Raw genomic sequence first — 23,017 nt, 5'->3', positions numbered from 1 at the left:
ATCTTATATTTACCTTTTCCAACTATGGGAAAAGAATGACCATATAATATATGGTCTTAAGGCAGGAAAAATACCTAAGTCAAGTTATCTGATACTCATCCTCTCTCTAACATTCTATTGTAGACAGTTGAGGTATAGGTAAAGCAGCAGTGTTGTGTTAAAGTCTGCCGTCAGTCACTGCTCTCTCTCTCCCTCCATCATCTCCACTTCTTTGTGGGACCCAGCTTGCTCTGACAACCCCCATGACCAATGTATCCATCTCTACCATAGTATCTACATATTCTCCTACCCTTCTGGAAAGCAGCTAACATATTAAGGGGTCAATGATAAATATGTATCTGCAACTAGATAAAATAGAAAATGTTCAGGAAAAAAAATGACTTTAATATGGGAAAGTTTGAGACTTTGTGAGTCATATGTGGGAGACAAACATTTGAGAGAGACAATAGAAGCATGTATAGCACCTCTAAAATTACATAGTTCAGGTAGCCACTTCTTAAAGAAACCTGGGAAACTTAGTTCTATGTATCAGAACATCTCCTGCTTAGGTGATGTGAGCATGAGCAATGCTATTAGGAACAGCAATGCTGTTCCTCCAAAAGCATATGTTCAAGCCCCAACTCCCAATATGATGGTATCTGGAGGTAAGGCCTCTGACAGGTAATTAGGTTTAGATGATATCACGATGGGATCAATTCTCTTAAAGAAGACATACCAGCACTTCCTTTCTCTCTCTTCCCTGTGAAGACGTAGCAAGAAGGCAGTCATCAGCACACCACAAAGAGAGCCCTCACCAGGAAACTGAATCATCCAGCACATTGACCTGGGATGTACCAGAACTCTGAGAAATAAATGTCTATTGTGTAAGTCACCCATTCTATGGCATTTTGTTACAGCACCCCGAGCAGACCAACATACATGCCTTATTTAGTGAATTTATTAATTCAGCTGTTTTTAATGATTTGTCAGCACAAAGAATTTTCAGAGCTCCTATCCAAAAAAAGGGAGCATGAAAAGAAAGTAAGAGAGGACAGGCAGGAAGCAGCTCCCAGAGGGAGCCCAAAGAAGTAAAAAGATCACCGGCTGCTATTCAGTTACTAGGCAATCTGGATGGATCTGGCCATCGGGCTGGGCACACAGGGCATGGAAACAGGACAGGTAGTATGGCCAACAAGCTGGGCAGGATGCAGGCACTCATGACTCAGCTACTGTGTCATTAGGGTCATAAGCGGTTCCAAGGCCAGAGACTGTTCCCAGAAACCTAACAGCACTGCAGACATGCACCACCAAGTTTAATATTTCTCACATTAGAAAGACTTCAGTTGAATCTAATCTCATTTTTAATTAGTCCTCACATCGCCTGGTGAGACAGATTAATATGATTATCCATATTCCACTGATGGGGAAAATGAGACAAAGGCCATGTCCCAAGGTCACTTGGGGAATGAGCAATAGAGGTGAAAATTAAACTTAAGCATTTTAAACTTTCAAACCAGCACACAAGGGAGAGGACATTGGGGAGTAGCTTTCATCTCCATTTGTTTGGGATCTTTCACATCTGGATAATGCATATTTAATTTATTACTTCGTTTCTCTAATTAGAAAAATATATTTAAAAAGAAAATACTAATTCCAGTTCTGAATCCCAATATTCCATATTCAATTCATAAGGAATTTACCAAATAATATATGCCAGGAGAAGCCAAAGAAGAGAATAAAATGAGCACTACCTAACCACATGTGATTATTTTTTTTTTTTTTTTATTCATGAGAGACAGAGCGAGAGAGAAAGGCAGAGGGAGAAGCAGGCTCCCAAGGAGCAGGGAGCCCGATGCGGGACTCGATCCCAGGACCCTGAGATCATGACCTGAGCCGAAGGCAGACGCTTAACCATCTGAGCCACCCAGGCGCCCCCACATGTGATTATTTATTGACTATTTATGGAATATTTAATAATAAACTACAGTGTGTGGGGGGGTGAGGGTAGATATAAACATAGAGGAATGAAACATGCCCCCTGCCCTCCAGAAGCTGGTTTAACTGGATATTCAAAATAGGTATACCAACAAAAACACAAATAGCATACACCTTTAACCACAGAGGCAGGAACCAAGTTTTTCTTTTTTCCCCATAGTAGATGGTCAAGCACTATATGTTGGCAAAGTATTGGTTGAGCTTTTCTCAGAACAAATTGAGATATCAATGTGAGGGGCAAACCCACAGAATAATCATCCACCCCCCTTCCAACCCCATTAACTTCATCTTCAACTCCTCTCTATTCATGTCCAACTCCAAATGTTTACCAATTCTATTGCAGAAATAGTTTTGTATTCAGCCCCTTTTATTTCTTCTCTTTTTACTTCCTCAGTTCACTGAGGAGGCTGTTACATTAGCTCAGGTTAGAGATGATAAGGTTCTGACTTCCATGGTCAAAAATATGCCACCACGACTTTCTACCTAAAGTATAAATCCTATCATCTCTTCTCTGTAACAGAGATATTTTGCTCACCTGATATCTGTGTATTCCCCTGTGTTTCCCTGTCTCTCCTGAGGTGGACTTAAGGCCATGTAACCATGTCCTGGTACACGGAAAGGCAAGCAGAAATGATGTATCACTTCTGGTCCAAGGGACTCAAGACTTGCTGGCCTCCGTGTTTCTTTTCCATCTCTTTGGAGGCAACCATGGAGACCACATTTTGAGAGAACAGAGGAATAAGATGGAAGAGATGAATGCATTGCTTGAAAGAATTATACCTTTAGAGATTTAAGACTTAGCCTCAAAGACCAAATCAAGGGGTGGATCTTTACACCATTTGTTAAGACTTCTAATTGGATTAAAGTGGCACCTACAGGATCCTTGCAACTGAACAAAATGCTTCATAGAAAACAGACTACAGACTTTGTCCCAGAGAAGGCTCCTAAGCTCAGAATACCTTTAATTAAATCTATATAGAGAGGCACATCTGGAAAAGACTTGTAAGGATAGCTCTTGGTTATATGGATTTGACTAAAATTAAATATATACCAAACCAATAATGTCTGTGAGTTGAGGTGCCAAAAGTATCATCAGCTTGGATTAAAAGAGACTTTGGAGAACAAAAAAAGATTTTTGGGTCCCCCATATTCTACTATGACAAAGCAGGCAGAGAAAGCTACTTAGCTTCCAATAGAGGGATGTTCTCCACTGCTCCTTTTTGTGGCCTAAGGGGATAATGGAAAAAGAAGGACTTCCAAGTCAGCAGAGCCCAGAGCCATGAAGAACAATGGACTTGGGAGCTATACCCAGGGAGTAATCAAAAGCTTATAACAAGAAGCATTCCCTATTCTTAGAGATTTTTTGCAACTTTTCTCAGAGGGATTTCAGAATTGTTGTGGACCAGTAATTGTTATGTGTCTCTCATTATTATCCTTGAAAGGGGATGTTTACTGTAGGTGTCTTGTCTCTGCTCCACTTTGTCCATCAGGTGTGGAAGGCAGAGAACTTGTGATTTTAGTACACCAGGCTCTAGATTAAGAGAAGCACATCATAACCTGATAGTAAATCATGATAGTCTAGATTTTCAAGCCTGATGCTATGACTGGGTAAGACTTTTGGAGTGTCTTGGGATCAGATGGAATAAATTTGAAAGTAGCAAATGTTTGTGCTACAAAGGCTGAATGGCAGATGATATTATAGGTCTACAGTTCCTTTCACTCTCTCTTCCTTTGCTGTGACTTCACTATCAACAGAGTATAATTCCTCTTCCCACTAATTTTGGACCTAGCTATGTGGGTGGTCTTGACCAATGTAATGTGAATGTGCATAACATATGCTGCATTTGACCAGAGATTTTGAATGTGCTGGCACACCTTTGCTGATGTTTGGGGATTATTTGTTATGCAGCATTATTACAGACAAATTTGATGACTGCAATATACCACTTCCTTCAAAATCTTTGTCTTTCCACATGCTTCTGTTTATCCTTCAAAAGGTTACCCCTCTATAAGATCTCCATGTGATTGGGACAAGCTATTTGCTTTATCCTCTGTGCTCCCATGTGACTTTGTTCATATCTTTGTATTTTTACTCATTGGATAGTAATTGATCTTTTACCTCTATTGCATAGACTGTATTAGGAACTTACTCACTTTTATAATCTCAGCATGGAATAGGCATTCAGAAATATTATTTTAAGGTAAGAAATGAATAAATGGGTGTGAAGCAGTGGTCATTGTTTAGTGACCATGGTATAAGTTAGGAAAGGAGGCTATGACTCTTCTGCAAATCCTAGCCATTGGGGGGAGCAGCAAGCTTTTAGATTGAGAAATGGTATGAGGCTCATACAAAAAAGCTGGATGGATTTTTTTTTTCATGTGTTGGAATTTGGAGTCTAGATTCTGTAGCTAAGCTTGGAGAGGTGGGAAGATGCTTCCCATGCATGAAGTATTGTACATTCCTGGGTTAGAATATGTTTTCTTTGGGGGTTGTTATAGTTTCTTTCTCTTTTCTCTCTTCTTTTCTTTTTTCTCCCCCACCTTTGGAAGCATCTAATGTTTGCAATAACAATAACAACAACAAAAATATGAGGTTGGCCCAGTATGAATCAGGAGAGAATTTGTACATGAGGTGGATGTAGGGGGTGGGAAAAGGGGGAGGAAGGTGGAGAGAGGGGAGAAGAAAGGAAAAACGCAATTGCCAGGAGCTTAGCAGAAGAAAATGCCATGCCTGACACGTGGCTGGCACAGTGGGCAGCAACATCTGTTCTCGATGAGGGTCCCCGGCGTGTGCTGCTATGTGTGCACGTGTGTGTGCATGTGCATGTGTAATGAAACACCCAGGCTCTGTGCTTCAGGAAGCCTGCTAATGGCTCCAGTCTCACTGAGTCTGAAATGCTGCCCTCAGTGGTGGCCTCTTACTGTGGGTTAGATCTCCAGCCAACTCATTCTTGCGAAGCATGTTGCAGGCTAGAATGGGCTGTGGAAAACAAGCCCGAGAAAAGCCACAAGGGCCTCCTGACCCATTTGAATTTTTCTTCTGCCAAGTTCTCATTACTGATCTTAAATAGGAAGGAAAACAATGTATAAGGCTGAAGAGGCTATGGAGAATTTACGGGGGGAGAAAGGCTTACATATGATCCCTGGGTTAGGGGTGCTGAGACAAGGAAGAGGTAATAAGTCTGTTTTCAAAATAGGTGTATGGTTTTGTTTTGCCATTTTTTTTTTCCAGCTTGGTTAAGCATCCAGAGACTCATTTTTCTCTCTTATTCTTGTTCCTCTGTTCAATGAAATAGAGGAAAAATAAGGTGGAGGGTCTGTATCCTCTATGGACAGCAGGCATCCTCTGAAGGGGGAGCTTCTGAAGGAAAGGTCCCTAAGCTGTTGGGCTAGAGCTGGAATGCTGCTGAAAGCCTCAGATCTGAGCTGTCTTTAGCCCCTTAAAAAAGGTTCTGATGCCCATGTTGGGTGCTTACACTTGGAAAGGTACATCCAAAGAGACACAAAAGTTTACTTAAAATTGTTGGGCTAGTTCCTGAAAGGAATCAGACTGAGTCAAAGGAGAGAAGCAGAGGCTCCTTTTCTCCACACTGGTTCTTTGCTGCTATGTTATACGCACACCCTGCCAGTAGACATTCAGGTCCCTTGGGCAGGACCTCTGGTGCAGCATGAGGGATGTGTCCCAGCAGCATCGACATGAATCAGCCCGGCCTTACTATAGAAGAGTCATCACACAGGGATGATAATACCAAAGATAACCCCATACACATGTGTGGCATGTTAGTGTCTACAAATGCTTTCACAAACATTATCTCATTTGAGCACCAAAAGAACTTGATAAGTCAACCATCGGAGTTAAATGACTTCGACTGAGGTCACATGACCAAAAGAGAAGAAAGGCGATTGGTGGAACCGAGTTTCCTTTCTCCAGCACACAAACAGCCTTCAAAGAGCTGAAAGGACCCTGGAAATCCAAATTTCATCCATCTCCAAAGTCCCAGGACATGGCCATGCTAACTGTAGACCTAACACCAAAAAGCATTCAGTAGAAAAGACTGCTAAAGGACTAAACTCAGGGTCTCTTGGCAGTCTTTTCACTCTTCACAAGTTAGCAAAATATTCCTTTTCCCCAAAGTAATCAAGTTGCTTAAGGTTGTTATCCCACTGCCAGTCTCTCCCAAACCTGTGGCTGCCCTTAACTCCCTACTTCATTCATCCATGCAAAAGATACTTATTGAGCATTAACCATGTGCCAATCACTGCACTACCTTATTAAGGACTTGAGATAGAACAGTGAATAAAAGAAATAAAAAGTCCTGCCCTGTGAAGCTCGAATCCCAGTGGGGAAAATAGACATTAAATATAACAAATAAGTAATTATTTAGTGAATTAGAAAGTCACAGTCTTATTAAAAAAAATAGGACAATGTAAGGGAAGCTGGAGGTCTATGTGTTGGGCAATAGACAGAGAAGGAGGGAGTAAGGATGGTTGTAATTTTCAATCAAATGGTCAGAGAGGGAATATTTGGGGGTTTGTGTAAGTCATTGTAAGGACTTTGGCTTTTACTCTGAGTGAAAGAAGGATGGTTGGAGGGCTTTAGCAGAGGACTGCTTAGCTTTAACTTACATTTTACCAGCACCCTTTGGCTGCTGAGCTGGGAATAGGCCATGGGGCAGTCGTGTGACCACCCTGGAGGCTGTTGCCTCAATGCAGGCGCGGATGGTGATAGCTCAAACCAGGGGGACAGCAGCTGGGACAGTGAAAAGTGACTGGACTGTGGACATATTTTAAAGGTCAAGCTATTAGGATTCCCTGATGAACTGGACGTGGAGGTTGAGAGAAAGAGAGGAATTAAGATGACACCAAAGATTCTGTCCTGAGCAACTGGAAGTATGAAGTTGCCATCAATTGAGATGAGACAGCCCGCACAGAGAAATGAGAAACCATTGTCTATGAAATCCCTGGATTCTTGAATTACATCTGCTACTCTACAGACTTTGTCTTTGGTCATTGTTACTTCCTTCTCACCCGACTCAGAGCCAACAGTATTTTTAATCCTTTCTATCTTCTTTACCTTGGGCCTCCAGACTCTCAACCAGATTATTACCCACAGCCAATAAATATATTCAAATATATTCAAGTCTCATCCACATTAAAATGTCTTTCTGTGGACATTGTTGTCCACTTAAATTATTGCCCATCCCACTTCTCCTACTGGTCAACTTTCGGAAACAATATTTTTTATTTGCTGCATCAACTTTCTTACCTATTTCTCAACCTATCAACCTCTCCCCCACTCCACTGCTCCGTGTCAGGGATTTCAGTGAGTGCTTAAATCATAAACCTACTTCTCTCTTGTCAATACTCATCTTGTTTGTCTACTCTGTAGCAGTTAGCGCTATTCACCGTCTCTCTCCCTGAAGTCTCTCTTCTTTCATGGTTTTCCTAAGAGCACTCTCTCCTTCATTTCCTTCTACTTTCCAATCATTTGCTCTCTATCTCCTTGACTAGCTTCACTTCCTCTGTTCTTCCCTTACATCACCTGCCTCCTGCCGGGTCTTTTCCTCTTTTCTCCCCATTCACATGCCTTGCGTGACCTCATCTACTCGCCACCTTCAATCATCATCCTTATTTCTCATCATCTTTCCTCATTTCTCAACCCAAATCACTGAGTGAGACTGTGTTCCTGAAGTTCTATTTCCAATTTCACTAAACTCACCCAGTCTAAAGCCCAGCCCATTATCTCCTCCTTACAGGGCTACTTCTTTTTCTTTACAGAGCTTAATGGCACTCACTATCCATCCAGGCACTAGTGAGTTAGATTCAGAACCTCATCTTCCCCATGGGTTGTGATTCTAGAATCAGTTTGAAATCTTAAAAGAAAACCCCTCAATGGTTACTTCTTTCCATCTCTATTGGCAGGGGTCAAGTCTGGGCTCTCACCTCATTTCTTAAAATACAGACATTGTATCCTAACCATTCTACTGATCACCTGTTCCTTCTCCATGGGCTTCATCTCCAACAGTGTATCAATGTGATGTTGTTACCAGTAAAAGAAAGAAAAAAAAAATGTGAGGCTCCTCAATGCCTCCAGAATAAAGCTTGTATCCCAAGCATGGCAGCATTCAAGCCTCTTTCTAATCTAGCCTGGGCCTCTCTAACCTCACCTGTAGTCTCCACATGCCCTGTCCTCTGGTAGTTCTCCAGACATCCTATGCATTTTCAAACCCCTGCCTTGTGCTCATACTATCCTCCCTGCCCATAGGGCTTTCCTTTATCCCCTACTAGTGGAATGATTATATCCCTCAAGGTTCCACATGACTGCCATGTTGCTATACCATTTTTTTTTTTTTACCAAATTTGATGTCCCACACCTACTTCTTGCCTGCTCTGTAAGCAAATACAATCATTTTCTTTTCACTGTCCCCACAGCACTTTGAACACACCTCTCCCCCAAATCAGACTAGGGGTTCACAGGAGACAGGAGCCTTGTCTTGTTTCCCTTCACATCTCTAGAGTCTCCAACTATGCATGGACAATATCTATTCCATGAATAAGTGCTTCTTTATCTAAAATTTACACTTTCAGGATCTCACTACTTGAAGAGATTTTTGCTTGGCTTTAGGCTGAAATAAGTTAGAAAAGGCAATGGAGGGGAAAAATACCAAAATAGGGTACGTGGTCTCTGTCTGGTGTCTCTTGTTTTTCCATATCGTCATACCCTCTGTCGAAGGAAGTGTTAGTACGCTGCTCACTGAGCATGTACTATGTGCCAGGCTCAGTACTGGTAAAACATAGGAATAGAATTTGTTTTTATATCTGTTCCCTCTGCAAACCCCACTAAAATGCCTGTCAAGGAATAAAAAAGGTATGAAATCACAAGAGAAACGAGAATATGAGAGAGAAAGACAGTCAATAGAGAAGTCAACATTTAGGACGGTGGGAAATGGATGGATGAGTAGCAACTGATACATAAAATTTGAGAAGACAGAAACCTAAGTGTCTGAAATGCAGCTGTACCCCACAAGACTCAAGAATTAGAAGTGTCAGGGGCCTCCACAGGCAGCAGTGCAGGTGTACGTGCATGCGCGTGCGTGTGTGAGTGATGGTATCAGAGAGTTCAAACCCTATCTTCTCTATTAGGACGTCGGTAAATAATGTTCTAAATGAAAAAAAACCAATCAAGATTAGCAGAAGAATTATTAAATAGATACGTGTGTATGGATGCAGATATTTATAGATGTAATTTCCAGAAGAAATAAAAGAAGTGAAACAGAAGAAGCAAAGAAGACACAGAAGGATCTTCTCTGCCCAGAGAGCCTGAGGTCAGATAGCAGAGGAGCAGCTCATCTTCCAAATAAACCTACAGGTGCCAACTGGTTTTCTAAACTAGGTACATGTATTACTTTTATAGAATTGAAATTCAGTTTAAAAAACATTACACAAAAGTATAACTAATAAGGGTGGAGCTGAGATTTAAACCCATCAGTCTGGGGTTGAAACGTGTAGCCTTTCTTCTACACATCCTGTTTGCTGCAATTTGCAAAGAATCTCAATCCACTTGGGAGTGTCACCCTCTTTTTGTCACATCACTCACTGCTGGGTTAGTCAGAAGAACAGACACCCACACACACACACACACACACACACAATATGTATATAGGTAGACATCTGTACTTTAGAGACTAAGAAATAAGGTAAAAGATTTCGTAGTGCACCTTGCTACCACTCGGTCATTATAATAAAGTCTATAATCAAATCATCCCACTTAAAGAAATATCAACTTTAGTAGAATGAATCAGAAATGACTCAAACTATGTGAACTTTCTGAAAGAGCTTGCTTCTATGACTATTTAATAAAGGCATTGTGCCAATTATGGTGCTAAATAGTATAGTAACCAATGTTCTATAGATTCCTGAATAGTCTCAGTGAATGTATTTAAGTCATGCTTAATTGTATTTAAAACCCATTTTAGAAGCTAGTTAGACATCATAGGGGAGCAATGTCCCTGTGAGAAAGGGGTCGGGTTATTTATGGATAGAACCTGATTGTATTTGCTCGCCGCTAATCCTAACCCCAGGAGAATCATGGGAAAGCATGTGGAAGGTCGGGCAGGTTGAAGAAAAGAAGGTAGCAGTTTTGTGATGTCAGTTTTGCAGGCAGGTAGTATTTAAATTGACTTCAAGCGCAGGCTAGAAAAGATAAAGAAAAAGAACAGAAAAATAAGGAAAAGCACAGAGTAATCAGAAAAAGGGTGCGGTGGGAGGAGGAAAAGGGACAACCCATGTCATAAAGAGAATTAGCAGAGTGAGAAAGTGGCCCACCCAGGAAGCCCAGCAGACAAAGAATGCCAAATGCAGCCAGTTAGAAAGCCCACCAGGACACACAGCGTGGCTCCACGGGAGTTGAAGAGAGGCATAAATTCTCATGAATGTTGTTAATCTAGATGAGGTTTTACAATTTGCATGGTCGTGCTTTCAGTGTTTCACTCTTTTAAAAAGTGAGGGGGAAAAAAAAAACAATGGTTTTAGCTTTCAAAATGAAAACCTAGTCCTAATTAACATTTGGAGTCTGATTTTCAGAGATTCCAGCTGGAGGATCTAAAGTAGAGCCCTGAACCGAATGGGACTCTGGACAAGCAGAAAGACATGCCCGGATTTTCAGCCTGGTGCAGAGATTGCACAAAACTGGCAGAGAAATTCACAAACAAATCTCGAGGGGATTGGAATTTGGCAGGCAGTGAGCCTGGAAGACAGCTCCAACTTAAGCTAATTTTCCATTTTTCTCTGGATTTTTAACATGGCTAACACATATTTAGATTTAGGTTTGTAAGAACCTACACTATCCCTACCAGAAGCAGAGTAGCTGTCTCCATTATTGGCATCTGTGACCTTATTATTCCTACCATAATTACATTTTTATGGCCCCTCTTCACCCATTGATCCTAAAGAACTTGGCAAGAATGTAAAAGAAAAGTAAGCCCATATGATCTGTCCTCTGAGAATCAGCAGGGAAGGAATGGTTATTATATGTGATCTGTAAACAGCTAAAATGTGGCAAAGAGAAGTTTAATTGCTGGCTATTATTTAAATGACCAAATATAAATAGAAAGGGAACGAGAAGTTAAACCACTTCACAATCACACAGTGCACAAGTGATAAAGTTGGAATAGAACATTTGGTTTTCTGAATACAGATATCATAAAAAGGATTCATTTTTCTCTTTTTACGAAGGTACTTATAAAGACATACTCAGGTGAGAGGTTTTCTTTTGTTTTTTTTTTAAGAACCAATCGCAGTCCCATCTGGTCATGCTTCAAAGTTCAAGCCTCGGGCAGTTATTAAAAGTAATTTGTGACTCTCTGTGGATGGAACGGTGTTCTGAAGCATAGTCGTAGAGATAAACCTTAAGGGTAGAAATGAGAAAAGACTGAGAAAAGAATGGCTGGACAGGTTTCACTGAAGCTGAGGGGAAGAGAAAGAAGAGATTTCGAATCAGACCTGGGATCTTAGTATCGATGCATTCTTCAAGTCCCCCACAGCTGTCACTAGTGAACTGTTTTCCTCCAGCTCTGGAGACCAGCAGGTCACAAAGCCCACAGTGCACAGGAGCCACCCGGAGGGTCCGCACAACTGGGTGCTGTCCCCCCGCCCCACCCCCAGTGCATCTGAGTCGGAAGCCCAGAGCAGGACCCGAGAGTCTGCACTGCTAACAGGTAGCCTGGTGCTGGGGCTGCAGCCAGGGCCCTCCGCGGCCCTGATGTGTCCTGGATCTCTCTGCAGGTGCAGGCTCAAGTGTCACTGCTCTCACTCGAGGCTCAGGCAGCCCTAGGGGTGAAATACAACACTGTCTGACTCACTTCAGTCTTCAAATATTTCACTTGGGAGAAAATGTTCCTTCCTGCTTTCCCGGAGGAGGCCCAGCCAGTTTAGCTGCCACTGGGAATATGGGACTTCTGCAGTGGTGTCTCCCAGATGCTCACATATTGCATTTCACCTTGAAGAATAAAGATCCCTCAAATTTATGATCGTGTTGATAGGTTTTGCCACCCTGCAGTGGAGCTTCATGTGGTCAGATATGCAGAACTATAACACTGTTAGTTACACACACACACACACACACACACGGGCGCGCACGCACCTTGCCATCTTCTCCCTTCCCTGACCTCAGATCATCTCATTCAGATCTATAGACAGTCTGTGCCCGAGAATAAAGCACATCTCCTAGAACAGGACTTTTTGGTCTGACTCTAGTACCTCTCTCGGCTCAAACTCTGGGCAAGAAAAAAAGATACAATAAAAATGTGATTTTCATGCCATCATTTCTACCTCATGAATTATATACTAGCCCCTGCATCCATAGACTTAACAGCAGTAAACCGAGGCAGTGCCCGTGAGTGATCAAGAAGCACAGCTAATAGGGCTACCATCTGGAATATAAATAATAAAAGGGAGGCAGAGAGAGGTCCAAGACAACACAGAAGAAAGAATCCAAGGAATGGTGTAGCAGATGGAACGAATTAGGGATGGAAGCATTGTTGGTATCAGATACTAAATGTGTAAAAAAATACAACTGCCCACCTACATTTAAGTAAATGCAGCCACTCTGCTGAAGCTAAATTTGTCCCCAGCTCCTCCTCACCTGGTCTTTCCAAGCCCAATTCCCTCCTATACAAATTCCTGTCAGGGAGTACTCCTATGGCAAGGATACAGGCAATATCTCTACCAGTTGCTCTAAGAAAACACAAATATATTTACATTTAAATTCATGGCATGCTAGATCTACAGGGAAAGAGAATACCAAAACATTTTCTGTGTTTAATGCGGTAGAAAATGTTTAACCATGTCATAGAGAGGACAATACATATCCCCTTAAAATGCTCCAAAGGCTAATACGCCTTTTAAACACACCTCTTTAAAACCTTGTATAAAGTCTAACACTGCCAGGATATTTCGCACAGACTTAAATAGTTCATTCAGTTTTTAAGCCCATTATTTTCTGTTCTGTTCTTATCGGGAGATGGTGACTGTTAACTCTTCTGTAGGTAAAACATTTACAACATGAAAATATTTACTACGTTAATCTTCATCCTTCTCTTCTTTGGCTTAAAAATCCCAGTTGCTTTTGATTTTTGACCCCAAATGAATTATTATCAGGCTTTTGATATTATTCTTGTTACCTTCAACATGGTCTGTATTTTCTAATGGCTAGATCTAAAGAGAAAACAGGATCAGACCAGTGGCGAGAAGAATGAAAAACAATGAAACACTCAAGTTTTCTCTTTGTCCCACGTATACTTATTGCCATGTAGCTTGTTGTTGCTCTTTACCCATGATGAAAAAATTTTCACTATAATTTTAAAACAATCCAGTGTTTTCTGGCTTCTAAGAATTTTAGTTTTACTACTCTCTGCCAGACGTTTCTACCTCCTTGAACTCTCTAATCTGCATTCTATTTCAGGTGATTTATTAATTTTTTTCAAGAACTACTGGAAGATGGATCCTTTTCTCCCAAGAATCAAGGTGCTGCTGTGTACCATTATTGAGGAGTGTATTCATTTATCCCTGCTCAGTGTTTCTCAAAGTGCAGTTGACAACCGCCCTAAAGCAAATTCTTGGACCTCACATCAGACTTGATATGTAAGAATGAGGAAGAAGGGGCAGAACCTAAGAATCTGCACTTTAAAAATAAGAATCCCAGGGGTGCCTGGGTGGCTCAGTCGGTTGAGTGTCCGACTCTTGATTTTGGCTTACGTTGTGATCTTGGGGTCATGGGATGGAACCCCGCATCTCCATCTCGTGAGATGGAGCCATGCCGTGCTCAGCGTGGAGTCTGCTTGAGATTCTCTCTCTCCCTCTGCCCCTCCCCATGCTCTCTCCTTCTCTCCCTCTCTCTCTCAAATAAATAAAATCTTAAAAAAAAATTAGAACCCCAGGTAATTCTTTAGCACACTTTTTACAAAAATGACCCGCCGACTCCTTTGCCCATGTGAAATGAGTAAAGATTGGGGTGTGGCCAGAACAAGTCTTGAGTATTCCACTGGATGGGCCACCCCGTCCTGCACAATCTACCGTAACGATCCACCTCATGGTCAAACCCTTTAGCTGCCATCTTAAATGGGGGCTCTCTCATTTGGACTAGAATGGCACATCTGCTAAGCTTAAGAAGTGATTTCTTATCATTCTGGCACAAAACATGGAGGTGGTAAGGGAGGGCATGTTCCTTATAAGGATAGGACTTGGACTTAGAGAAAACTGTCCTAGACCTGTTTCTAGTAGAAAAATCAAACTTGCATGCATGCAGACATTATTGCTCAACCCCCTTTGCCTTTAAAATGGTATATACTACACAGCTTCCCTCCAGCTTTCTGAGGGCACCTCATTCCTTTGAGAACATCAGAATGGATTAGATAGGGCACCAGAGTCGTATTAAGCAATCCTTGACCAAATCTCCCTCCAAATCAGCCTGGCCTCTTTTCTCCTTGGGGTATAAGCAAAGACATGTGTATTGCCCATCACTGTTGTATGAGGATGAACAGTGGCAAGGAGCATAACTTTCGTTTTGTAACAGAAACCACTCAGTATTACTGATAAATGAAATTCAATTAATGTTTATTACATGCTCAACTAATGTTTAATGAACATTCATACAAGAAGTGCTTGTACGTCCTTTATCATGTTCTGACTCTCCTATCTATCCTTAGTGTGAGTTTTCTCTTGCCAGCTGGTACCAGGATGGAAGCAGTAAAACCAAAAGCAGGACTGGTCTTGAACAGATGTCAAGAAAGGACAATGCCAACAGATTTCCAAAATGCAACCCATCCAGTGACTAAGAAATCAAGGCCAACCAAGATGGCCACAAATCTGAACAGTGGCCCTTTAAGAGAAGGAACCATGGGTATAATTAAGATCAAAATGTAATCAAAATCTTAATATTTTGATTAAGATAAAAAAACCCCAGAAACAAGAGAGGTGTGCAGTTATTCCTTAAAAATTAGCATGACCCACACATTACTGGTGTGTAACCTCTCTGAAGGCCCCACGCTATATCCCCACGGGTGTGTCTCCATACTTTTCTGAAGCTGGTTATCTGACTAACAAGTTTAAAAGATAAATCTTGTCCATCTGATTTAAAGCTGAGGGAACTTAAATTCAGAGAAGTTAACTGACTTGCCTAAGGACTCATGTGATAAAGGATGGAATGGAGGTTCAAGCCTGCCTCTCTGCGCCAGACAGCCTTTCTTCTGCTATTCCATGTGGTCCTCACTGTATCTGCTGCTAGGCTTTCTGATTCTGTGTATGATACGGTTTCTATTCTTTACTTCTCCTTCTATTTATTTCTACTGTGCTGCTTCTCAGAAGACTGATCCAATCTTTTTCCATTTAAGACTCTCAAAGTCAAAGTTCTACCTTCAACTCTCTGTCCCTGCCTTTAGAATAGCAATAGGTGTCACTGAAGAATTAGGCTATGTTCTTCAGAGGGACACAAAAATAAATAAAACACACATCTGACACTTGGGAGCCTGCAGTCTGTCAGAAGGATGGACCTTTCCAATAATCTTGAAATAATGTGGTAAGTAAGGTAATAGACATCTGTAAGGGTATGCATAAGAATTTACAGGAGAAATGGCAGCTAATGCCCAGAAAGACTTACTTGAAATTCCCACAAAATCTTAAAAGGCTTTCTAAGTTTTACTGGGAGCCTGAAGAACATCAATTAACCATGACTACCTATACTGTATAATAAACACTCATGAAGATATAAACTGGGTAGAAGCTGACTATTTCTGGATTCTTAATATGTATCATTGTTTCAATATGACCTTATCCCCACACAGTGAACACGAGTAGAGTCAGCATTTGATCCTAATTATTCATACATCATTCTGCCTCTGTCCTCCTTCACAGCTCCCACTTTTGAAAAAGGAAGGGCACCGCTCCACAAAACAGCAAAGGGGTGAAGAGAGAGTGTCAGAAACTGTAATCCAAAATGGTGGCTGCTGAGAAGGACACAATACACTTGCAAGAAATACATGCTCACAGAAAAAGCAGCACCAAACCTGAGGTCAGTGGGCACTCAGTTTTAATCATCCGGGCAGGAGGGAAATTAGTCTTTTCTCTCCAAAAGGAGGCCATAAGTGTAGTCTTTATTCCCAGCTGCATTCCCTGGAGAACAAGATGTTCTTAGTTTAAGTGGAACCTAGGGCTGTAGACTTTGGCAGAATTAATAAATATGACTTTATGAAAGAGAAAGGAAGGAACGGAGGGAAAAATACCAGAGAGGGTAACACATGTGACCTGACAGTATCAGAGTGTTCACGGATGGAGCGAACACTCACTTCAATTATCGCCCCACAAAATGAAGATGCCCCTGACGACTCTCTTTCTCTTGCCATGTTGGGAAAAGAGTACACATTATTGGACAACCATTTGGCAGAATAAGGGTTTGCTTTCTGCACAGTTATCCTAGACCATTTGTATACTTGTCTATAATTTTAATGAGCACAGGTCTGGGAGGAGGAAGAACAATCAGGAAACCAATGCAGTAGCCCAGGTAGGAAATGCTGAGGCCCCCAAGAAGGGACACAATGGTAGGAATGAGGAGAGCTACTCATGGAATGATCTGGTGACTGACTGGCCTGGTGACTGACTGGACCTGGCAACTGTCTCCACGTGCTCTGTGAATTATGGATTTCAGGGGGCTTCCACGGAAATGGCCTGTTTCCCCTTTCTTCTCATGTTCTTTCCCTTTTCCCATCCTCAGGGTTTGCACCTACCCACCCTGAGGCCACACTAGCAGTTTTGCCTCCCGCTTTCTGCTTTCCTCACCCAGTAAGCATTTACAAAGTGCCTAACAGTTCACCAGGAATGCCACTACTTTATACCCATCAGCTATGGACCAGACATGGCATGGTGCTTAAACACTTCATGTACATCACGTTAATTCCTTGACACACTCCTTAGAAGAGCTTTGTCACCCCCGGTACAGATTAAGACACGAAGGCTCACACCACACAGCTGGCCTCGGATTTGAATTTACATTTGCGTGACTCCAAAACCTTTCCACCAACCAAGTTACCATTCCCTGCCCATATGCAATTTACAAAATAGACAGTATGAGGAGGGGCAGGTCAGGAAAAATAGGAGGAGTATCAGGTTAAGTTTTGAGAAACAAACAGAAACATAGAATTTAATGTATGAACAAGTTTGGATTGCAAACCTGTAGTATGCACATATTCTTGCTGAGACAAGGTGAACGCAGGTGACAAGGAGAAGGTGGTATTATTTACATAAGATGTGGTAGAGAACATCTTAGAGCTGTCTCTTAAAGAATGCAAGAGCCATAGAATGATGGAGAATTGAAGGTGAAAACTTGGTGGCAAAAGGGGTAGGACACAAAAGAGCAGATGGGACAGGAAGCGGGACACGGATAGGGGGATAGCGAGGTGATGGATTCACTGTTTTGAGCTCACTGAGAGACATGAAAAATGAGGTACTTCACTTTTACAAGGCTGGATGTCTCACGGGGACATCTTAGAGTTATATTCAGTACTGGAAAGCAAAAAAAGAAAACTCCTTTTAGATACTGGGGAACAAATGTCTAATTTGAGCTCAGATTTCTGTGTAGCACTTTTAAAACTTCCTCTCATCCACTGAGCCCTCTTTGGTTTATCTTGCCTCTGGGTCTGTTTTCCCTCCGTCTGTCTTTGACACTCTTCAGTTGTCCCTAATATATTTAGCTGACTTTTTCCAGTAAAGAATTAGGTGTCTGCCAAGTGGCCAGTTCCAGCTTCTCTTGTCCTTTCTTTCTCCAGTTCACCCCCTCTCTGCATTTCTTACTACTTATATCTTCAGAGTTGCTTCTCCTTCTCCTCCCCTGTCTGATTCCTTTCCTTTCTGGTGAGTATTGATGCTCTTTTTTTTTTTTTTCCTGCTTCTTCCTTCCATCCCATGGGCCACACCTTGAGAACCACTGGAGCAGGGGTACCAACAGCCATCAGGTCAAGACTCAGCTGCACATGGCAGCGGTTGGGCAGGGGAGTCAGAGGAGGGAGTAAAGTTTTTCCTTGTCACACCAACAAGTGCTAGGAAGGATAGAAGACTAGGAAGCTCTGGTTTAGGGATCCAGAGGACATGCTGGGGGTTCAGTGAGGAGGGGAGGACACATGGGGAAAGCTCTGTGTTGTAACCTTCTGGGAAACACGGAAGCCAGCTCCAAGCCCTGTCACCCACCCTTCCTTGCCATCACGCATAGAAGCAGCAGAAAGGAATTCTCAGGATTCCTTTGATCTCTTCCCAGTTCTGAGTCCTCTGTCTGTTTATCTCCCTCCTTCCCTGGCCTCCTCTTCCCTCTTTTTACCCCCTGCCCAGTGGATGAGTCACTGCCCCTCCTCCCCACCCTACTGCCATCTGTTTTTCTAATGATGGCAGAAGATGAGCTGTTTTGTTGGCCCACGCTGTAACGAAGCATACTCCATGCTAGCATTTTTCCTGGTGGACTCTCAGAATGCTATTTTATTGGTGTCATTTCCCCCACCCAGTTTTCTCTTTGTCTCAGTCCCCACCCTTTCCCCTTCTTTGGCCTCATGTAGATCCCAGTTTCCCAGAATTAGATAAAGAGAAACAGGGATACAGAAGAGCCCAGGGACTGACAAGCATGTGGGTTGGGTGTGTGTTGGGGGAGGGTGCTGGAAATCAGTAGCAGTGCAACAACTCTTGCTAGCACACAAGGAGCAGCCAGAATTACCCAAGTGTCACCGCTAAGTGGCTTAATTACTTGCAGTGAGAGATTTGGATGGCAAAACGTATTGTGACTGAGGGGCCATCCCCAGGGTGAGAGGGTTTGAATCTTTTGTGTGTGTGTGTGTGAGAGAGAGAAGTGCCCCTCCCCCCGCCCATGTCAGGATTCCTGGGTCAGTCTCCCTCAGTAAGGCTCTGCCTCATTCTTGACTCTTCTTCATAATAACTCCTGCTAATCTAGCTAAGGAATTCACAGCATGCTAAATCCCCTGCTAGAAGGGACTCCCCTGTGTGAAGAAGTACGTAGGATTCCCTGAGGAAGTAAAGGTCTGGTTTGAGTTAATCAACAGTGGATTATAGGTCTACCTCAGAGGTTGAGAACCTAGATGCCTGCATGACCCAGGCAGTTGATGTTAACGAGGGATGCGCACTAGGTAAGAAGCCACAGGGAGAGGGGGGCATCTTGCTGACCCAGAGAGCAGCTGTCCTTCTGGGGCTGTGGCTGTTACTCAAAGCCAGCTAATCGTTGCCATGGTTGCCAGATAGTCATGTTTTTCAAGAGACAAATCTGCACAAAGTGTTTCATATTGAGGAGGAGGAGGAAGAAGCGGAGGAGGAGAAGATGAAGAGAAAAAGAAATCCTAATATCTGTAATTTGGGGATTGGAGAGCTAAATATAAGAGATTAAACAAAGGGCACAGGAGCAAGATCTTGAATTAGAAAGACTCAACTCCCTGTGAGTTAAGCAGACTAGAGAACTCTAGTCTGGGTTTGGGAGGGGGAAGCAGCTTACCTCACACGACTGAATGCAGTGGACCAGGACGGGGTCTGGGTGCCATTGGCGCCGCCCAGTGCATACGATGCTCTGAAGGGGAAGAGGAAAGAACAGAAAACAAAAACAGAGAGCCCTGGTCAGTAAGAGAAGGAGCAAATCCTGAGCTCCCCCTACCAGCCCAACCTCATTCCCTGAGGAGGGAGACCCTGGCTGTGCTCCATCCAGAGGGCCGAGGCCAGTTGGTCTTTCCTGAAGAACGCTAATCCTGCCAGCTGGTGCCAAGGTGGAACTCTCATCCTCTTCATCCTCCTTCACCCCCCACTTCTCCAAAGTATCAAAATTTCCAGAGAGGTGTAGGTGTAATTTTAGAAAGCATCCTCAATGTTGTGATGAGTTTAATTTGGTTCTAGGCATAAGATTGTTTCCATTTGTTTTTGAAGTTTTCAATAACATTACAAGAAACTGTGAGCTGTCTGTGTTGACCAGGAAGCACTGTGGATTTTTAAGAGCTGAGAAATATAGCTTCACAAGAGGAGTCTTGAACTAAAAATGGATCTCAAGAATCCGAGATGATAAGATGTGAGTGCCAAGCAAGGAGCAGAGGATACATTGCACAATCTGCACTCTTGTTAGCACATTTATTGCTTCCTCGTGGAAAATAAAAGAAGGTCTAAGCATTGGACAAATAGGGTTAATGTGACACCACTGGGGCTCGAAATGGCATCCACATCAAACTGGAGAGAGCAAAACCACGTTCGTATTAAACACTGATGACTGTCTCTGTCCCAGTGGCCATTTCCAGATGTGCACTTAAACAAACAGCCATCTACTCTTTGTTGAATGATACTTATCACTGAACTTTTTCCTTTTAATTTTTGTCTTTTAAAATTCCAAAAGATACACTTCAGGAAAAGAGAAAGTCCCACAGGAGGCTTCAGGGAGAAAAGGAGATTCTCTCCATAGCCAGCTATCAACCCAGTCATTTGTAGACTTTCATACGCACATGTAAATTCACTGTGCTAGGAATACAGTGCAATCACAAGAAAAATAATACACAGTCAGATATGAGCTTTACACAAGATAGCACTTCCAGCAATTGGAAATTATACATTCTAGAATGCTAAGACTGTGCAATAATCAGATTGGAGACATTTGCATATATTAATATGTAGGTATATGAATATACAACTCATAGTTATGAGAATGGGAGTCTGCAAGATTTTCCTGGAGTTGTACTGCTATAAACTAAAACTCCTCTTTTACCACTGCCCTAAAGAGGAGATAAATACCATATATCCTAACAATTTCTGATATTCATAATTCCACATTATAATAGCATAGAAATTGACTCGGTTTTAAAAAGGATTATCAAATCTATACAGAATCCTACAAATATATAAGGTAAACACAATAAGGGTGTTCAGCCTACTAAAAACTGAGGTATTCTGCACTAAAAGCCACTTAAGCAGACCATTTGCATATAAACAATGGCTCTGCTACCTGGAAAGGACTCTTGTTTATGTTTTAAAACCAGTATCAACGGAACTCTATTTAGCTAGCAATGGTCCTGACTTCTATTATTTAAAATATCAACATTTTATGCTTCCTTGTTGTCACCAGATAATGATAAAGCATAAAACAGGAAGTTTTACCCTTGAGATGTAAATACATAGCAATCTTATTCCTTCTTATGGCACCACATTCTCTAAGGATCCCCATTCCCCATCCTTGTCAGTCAGACATTCAAATGTATACAGGCTTCAGGCACTATGAGCCAGATTCCCCAGTCAGCAAGAGGGGTCTGAAGATCCACAAATCTAGTTGCTGTCCTTAGAGAGGTCAATTCTACCACACAATAAGGGGATATTTAGCCTTGGCACCCTCACATGATGTCCATGGCCAGAACTCTCCAGAACATTCTAAACTGACTGTACCAGCTTCTCTTATGCCGTCTAAACCTTCTATCCCATCCACCTCTTTCATAAATGTAGGAGTGTGGGTTTGTTAACACTTTAGAAATTCTAAGGATATATTGCAAAGGGGGGAAAGAAAGAAAGGAAGATTCTGCCTTTACTTTCGATTCGGTTTCTTCACTCTTTTGTCCTATCGTCTCCAACTGATGTTTTCTATCTTTGTATATTTATATAATTTTATCACTATGTAATACAAATTCATAGAATATAAAACGTTTAAAGGGTACACAATCTCCCTCCTATTCCTGACCCCCAACCACCCAAGTTCCTCCATTTGATTTTCTGTATTTGTATCATTGCAGAGATATTCTATGCATATGCATACATATACATATGAAACTATTTCCACATACAAATTATAAGATACCATAATTTTATTTTGTACTTTGGTCTGTTGCTGTTTGCTTGCTTGTCTTGATTTCACTTCACAGTGTTTTCTCAGGGTTCTGTTCATTTTATGTTATCTGGAGTATTGCATCCTATTGATTGTGTAGTATTTCTTTGCATGTATGAACCCTCATTTACTTAACCAGACCCATACTGATGGATATTTAGGTTATTAACAGTCTTTTGCTCCAACAAACAGTGCTATGCATAAATCATTTCATTCATGGGCAACTATATCTGTAGAATAAATTCATGATAGTAGAATTGAGAATACCCATCTCAATGATTCCTTAATGTTCTGTAATTCAGACATGAGATGAATTCAAACTGGCAACCTTCCTTAATCTCTATAAAATTGCAACAGCTTCTGGTACCTGGGTCATATGCCTTCCTAGATTACTAAATCCTTGAGAATACAGACTGTCTCCCATTCATATATCTTATCTCAGTGACTTAGAGATGATGTTCTTCAAGCATTTGTCAACCACTAAATATGATGTTGGAGCTCTAGGATTCCTGACTACCTTCTAGCCTGTGAATGTCATTCATCCCATAAGAAAAGATATGCTTATGTCATTAATTGAACTACTACTTATTGATCAAAACCGGAGGAGAATTTCAAATGTGTTTCAGGCCTTAAATTTTGTGGGCTGGTTTGTGATGGTGAGGTGAAAGAGGGGAGTGAAACAGGAAGAAAAGCAATGAGAAGGGCTAGCTACTGGTGAGATTAGTTAAATTAATTCAACAAGGAGGTCATCAGCCTGAGGTGGCTCTGATCCATGGTGGCCTACTTAGGCAACCCAATATCTAAGCCTGTGAATACTTCAAGGATACGAAACTGAAAACTATGGACAACCAATCACAAAGAGCCAACTAGGCTTTAAGCTATAGCCAATCATAGTATCCTTACTTTCCTTCTGTCTTTTGCTCTACCATAGAGTCTCTCCTGAGCTCCTCTTTGTGGAGCACTCCTAACCACTTCTGGTTTGACGCTGCCTGACTTAAAGAGAGTTTTGTTCCAACAGACAATATACGGTAACAGTCACCTTACAGGCAATACAATGGCACTAAATTCCTATCTTTCAATAGTTACCCTGAATGTAAATGGGCTAAATGCCCCAATCAAAAGACATAGGCTAACAGACTGGATTAAAAAACAAGACCCATC

General features: G+C 41.9%; 1 protein-coding gene across 2 annotated transcripts in view; it reads right to left on the bottom strand.

Annotated features, from left to right (window-relative positions):
• The window catches only part of PAPPA2 (pappalysin 2), a 252,615-nt gene that overhangs the window by 16,740 nt on the left and 212,858 nt on the right, over positions 1-23,017 (bottom strand). For both annotated transcript variants that reach the window (XM_081824648.1, XM_081824649.1), the window contains one exon: positions 19,508-19,579. In XM_081824648.1, the coding sequence (XP_081680774.1) occupies positions 19,508-19,579 (72 nt within the window). The remainder of the gene's footprint in view (positions 1-19,507; positions 19,580-23,017) is intronic.

Source organism: Leptonychotes weddellii, chromosome 6, assembly GCF_054177405.1.
Source record: "Leptonychotes weddellii isolate Sample4059 chromosome 6, ASM5417740v2, whole genome shotgun sequence".
Lineage (NCBI taxonomy): Eukaryota > Metazoa > Chordata > Mammalia > Carnivora > Phocidae > Leptonychotes > Leptonychotes weddellii.
This window is presented reverse-complemented; position numbering and strand designations above follow the sequence as displayed.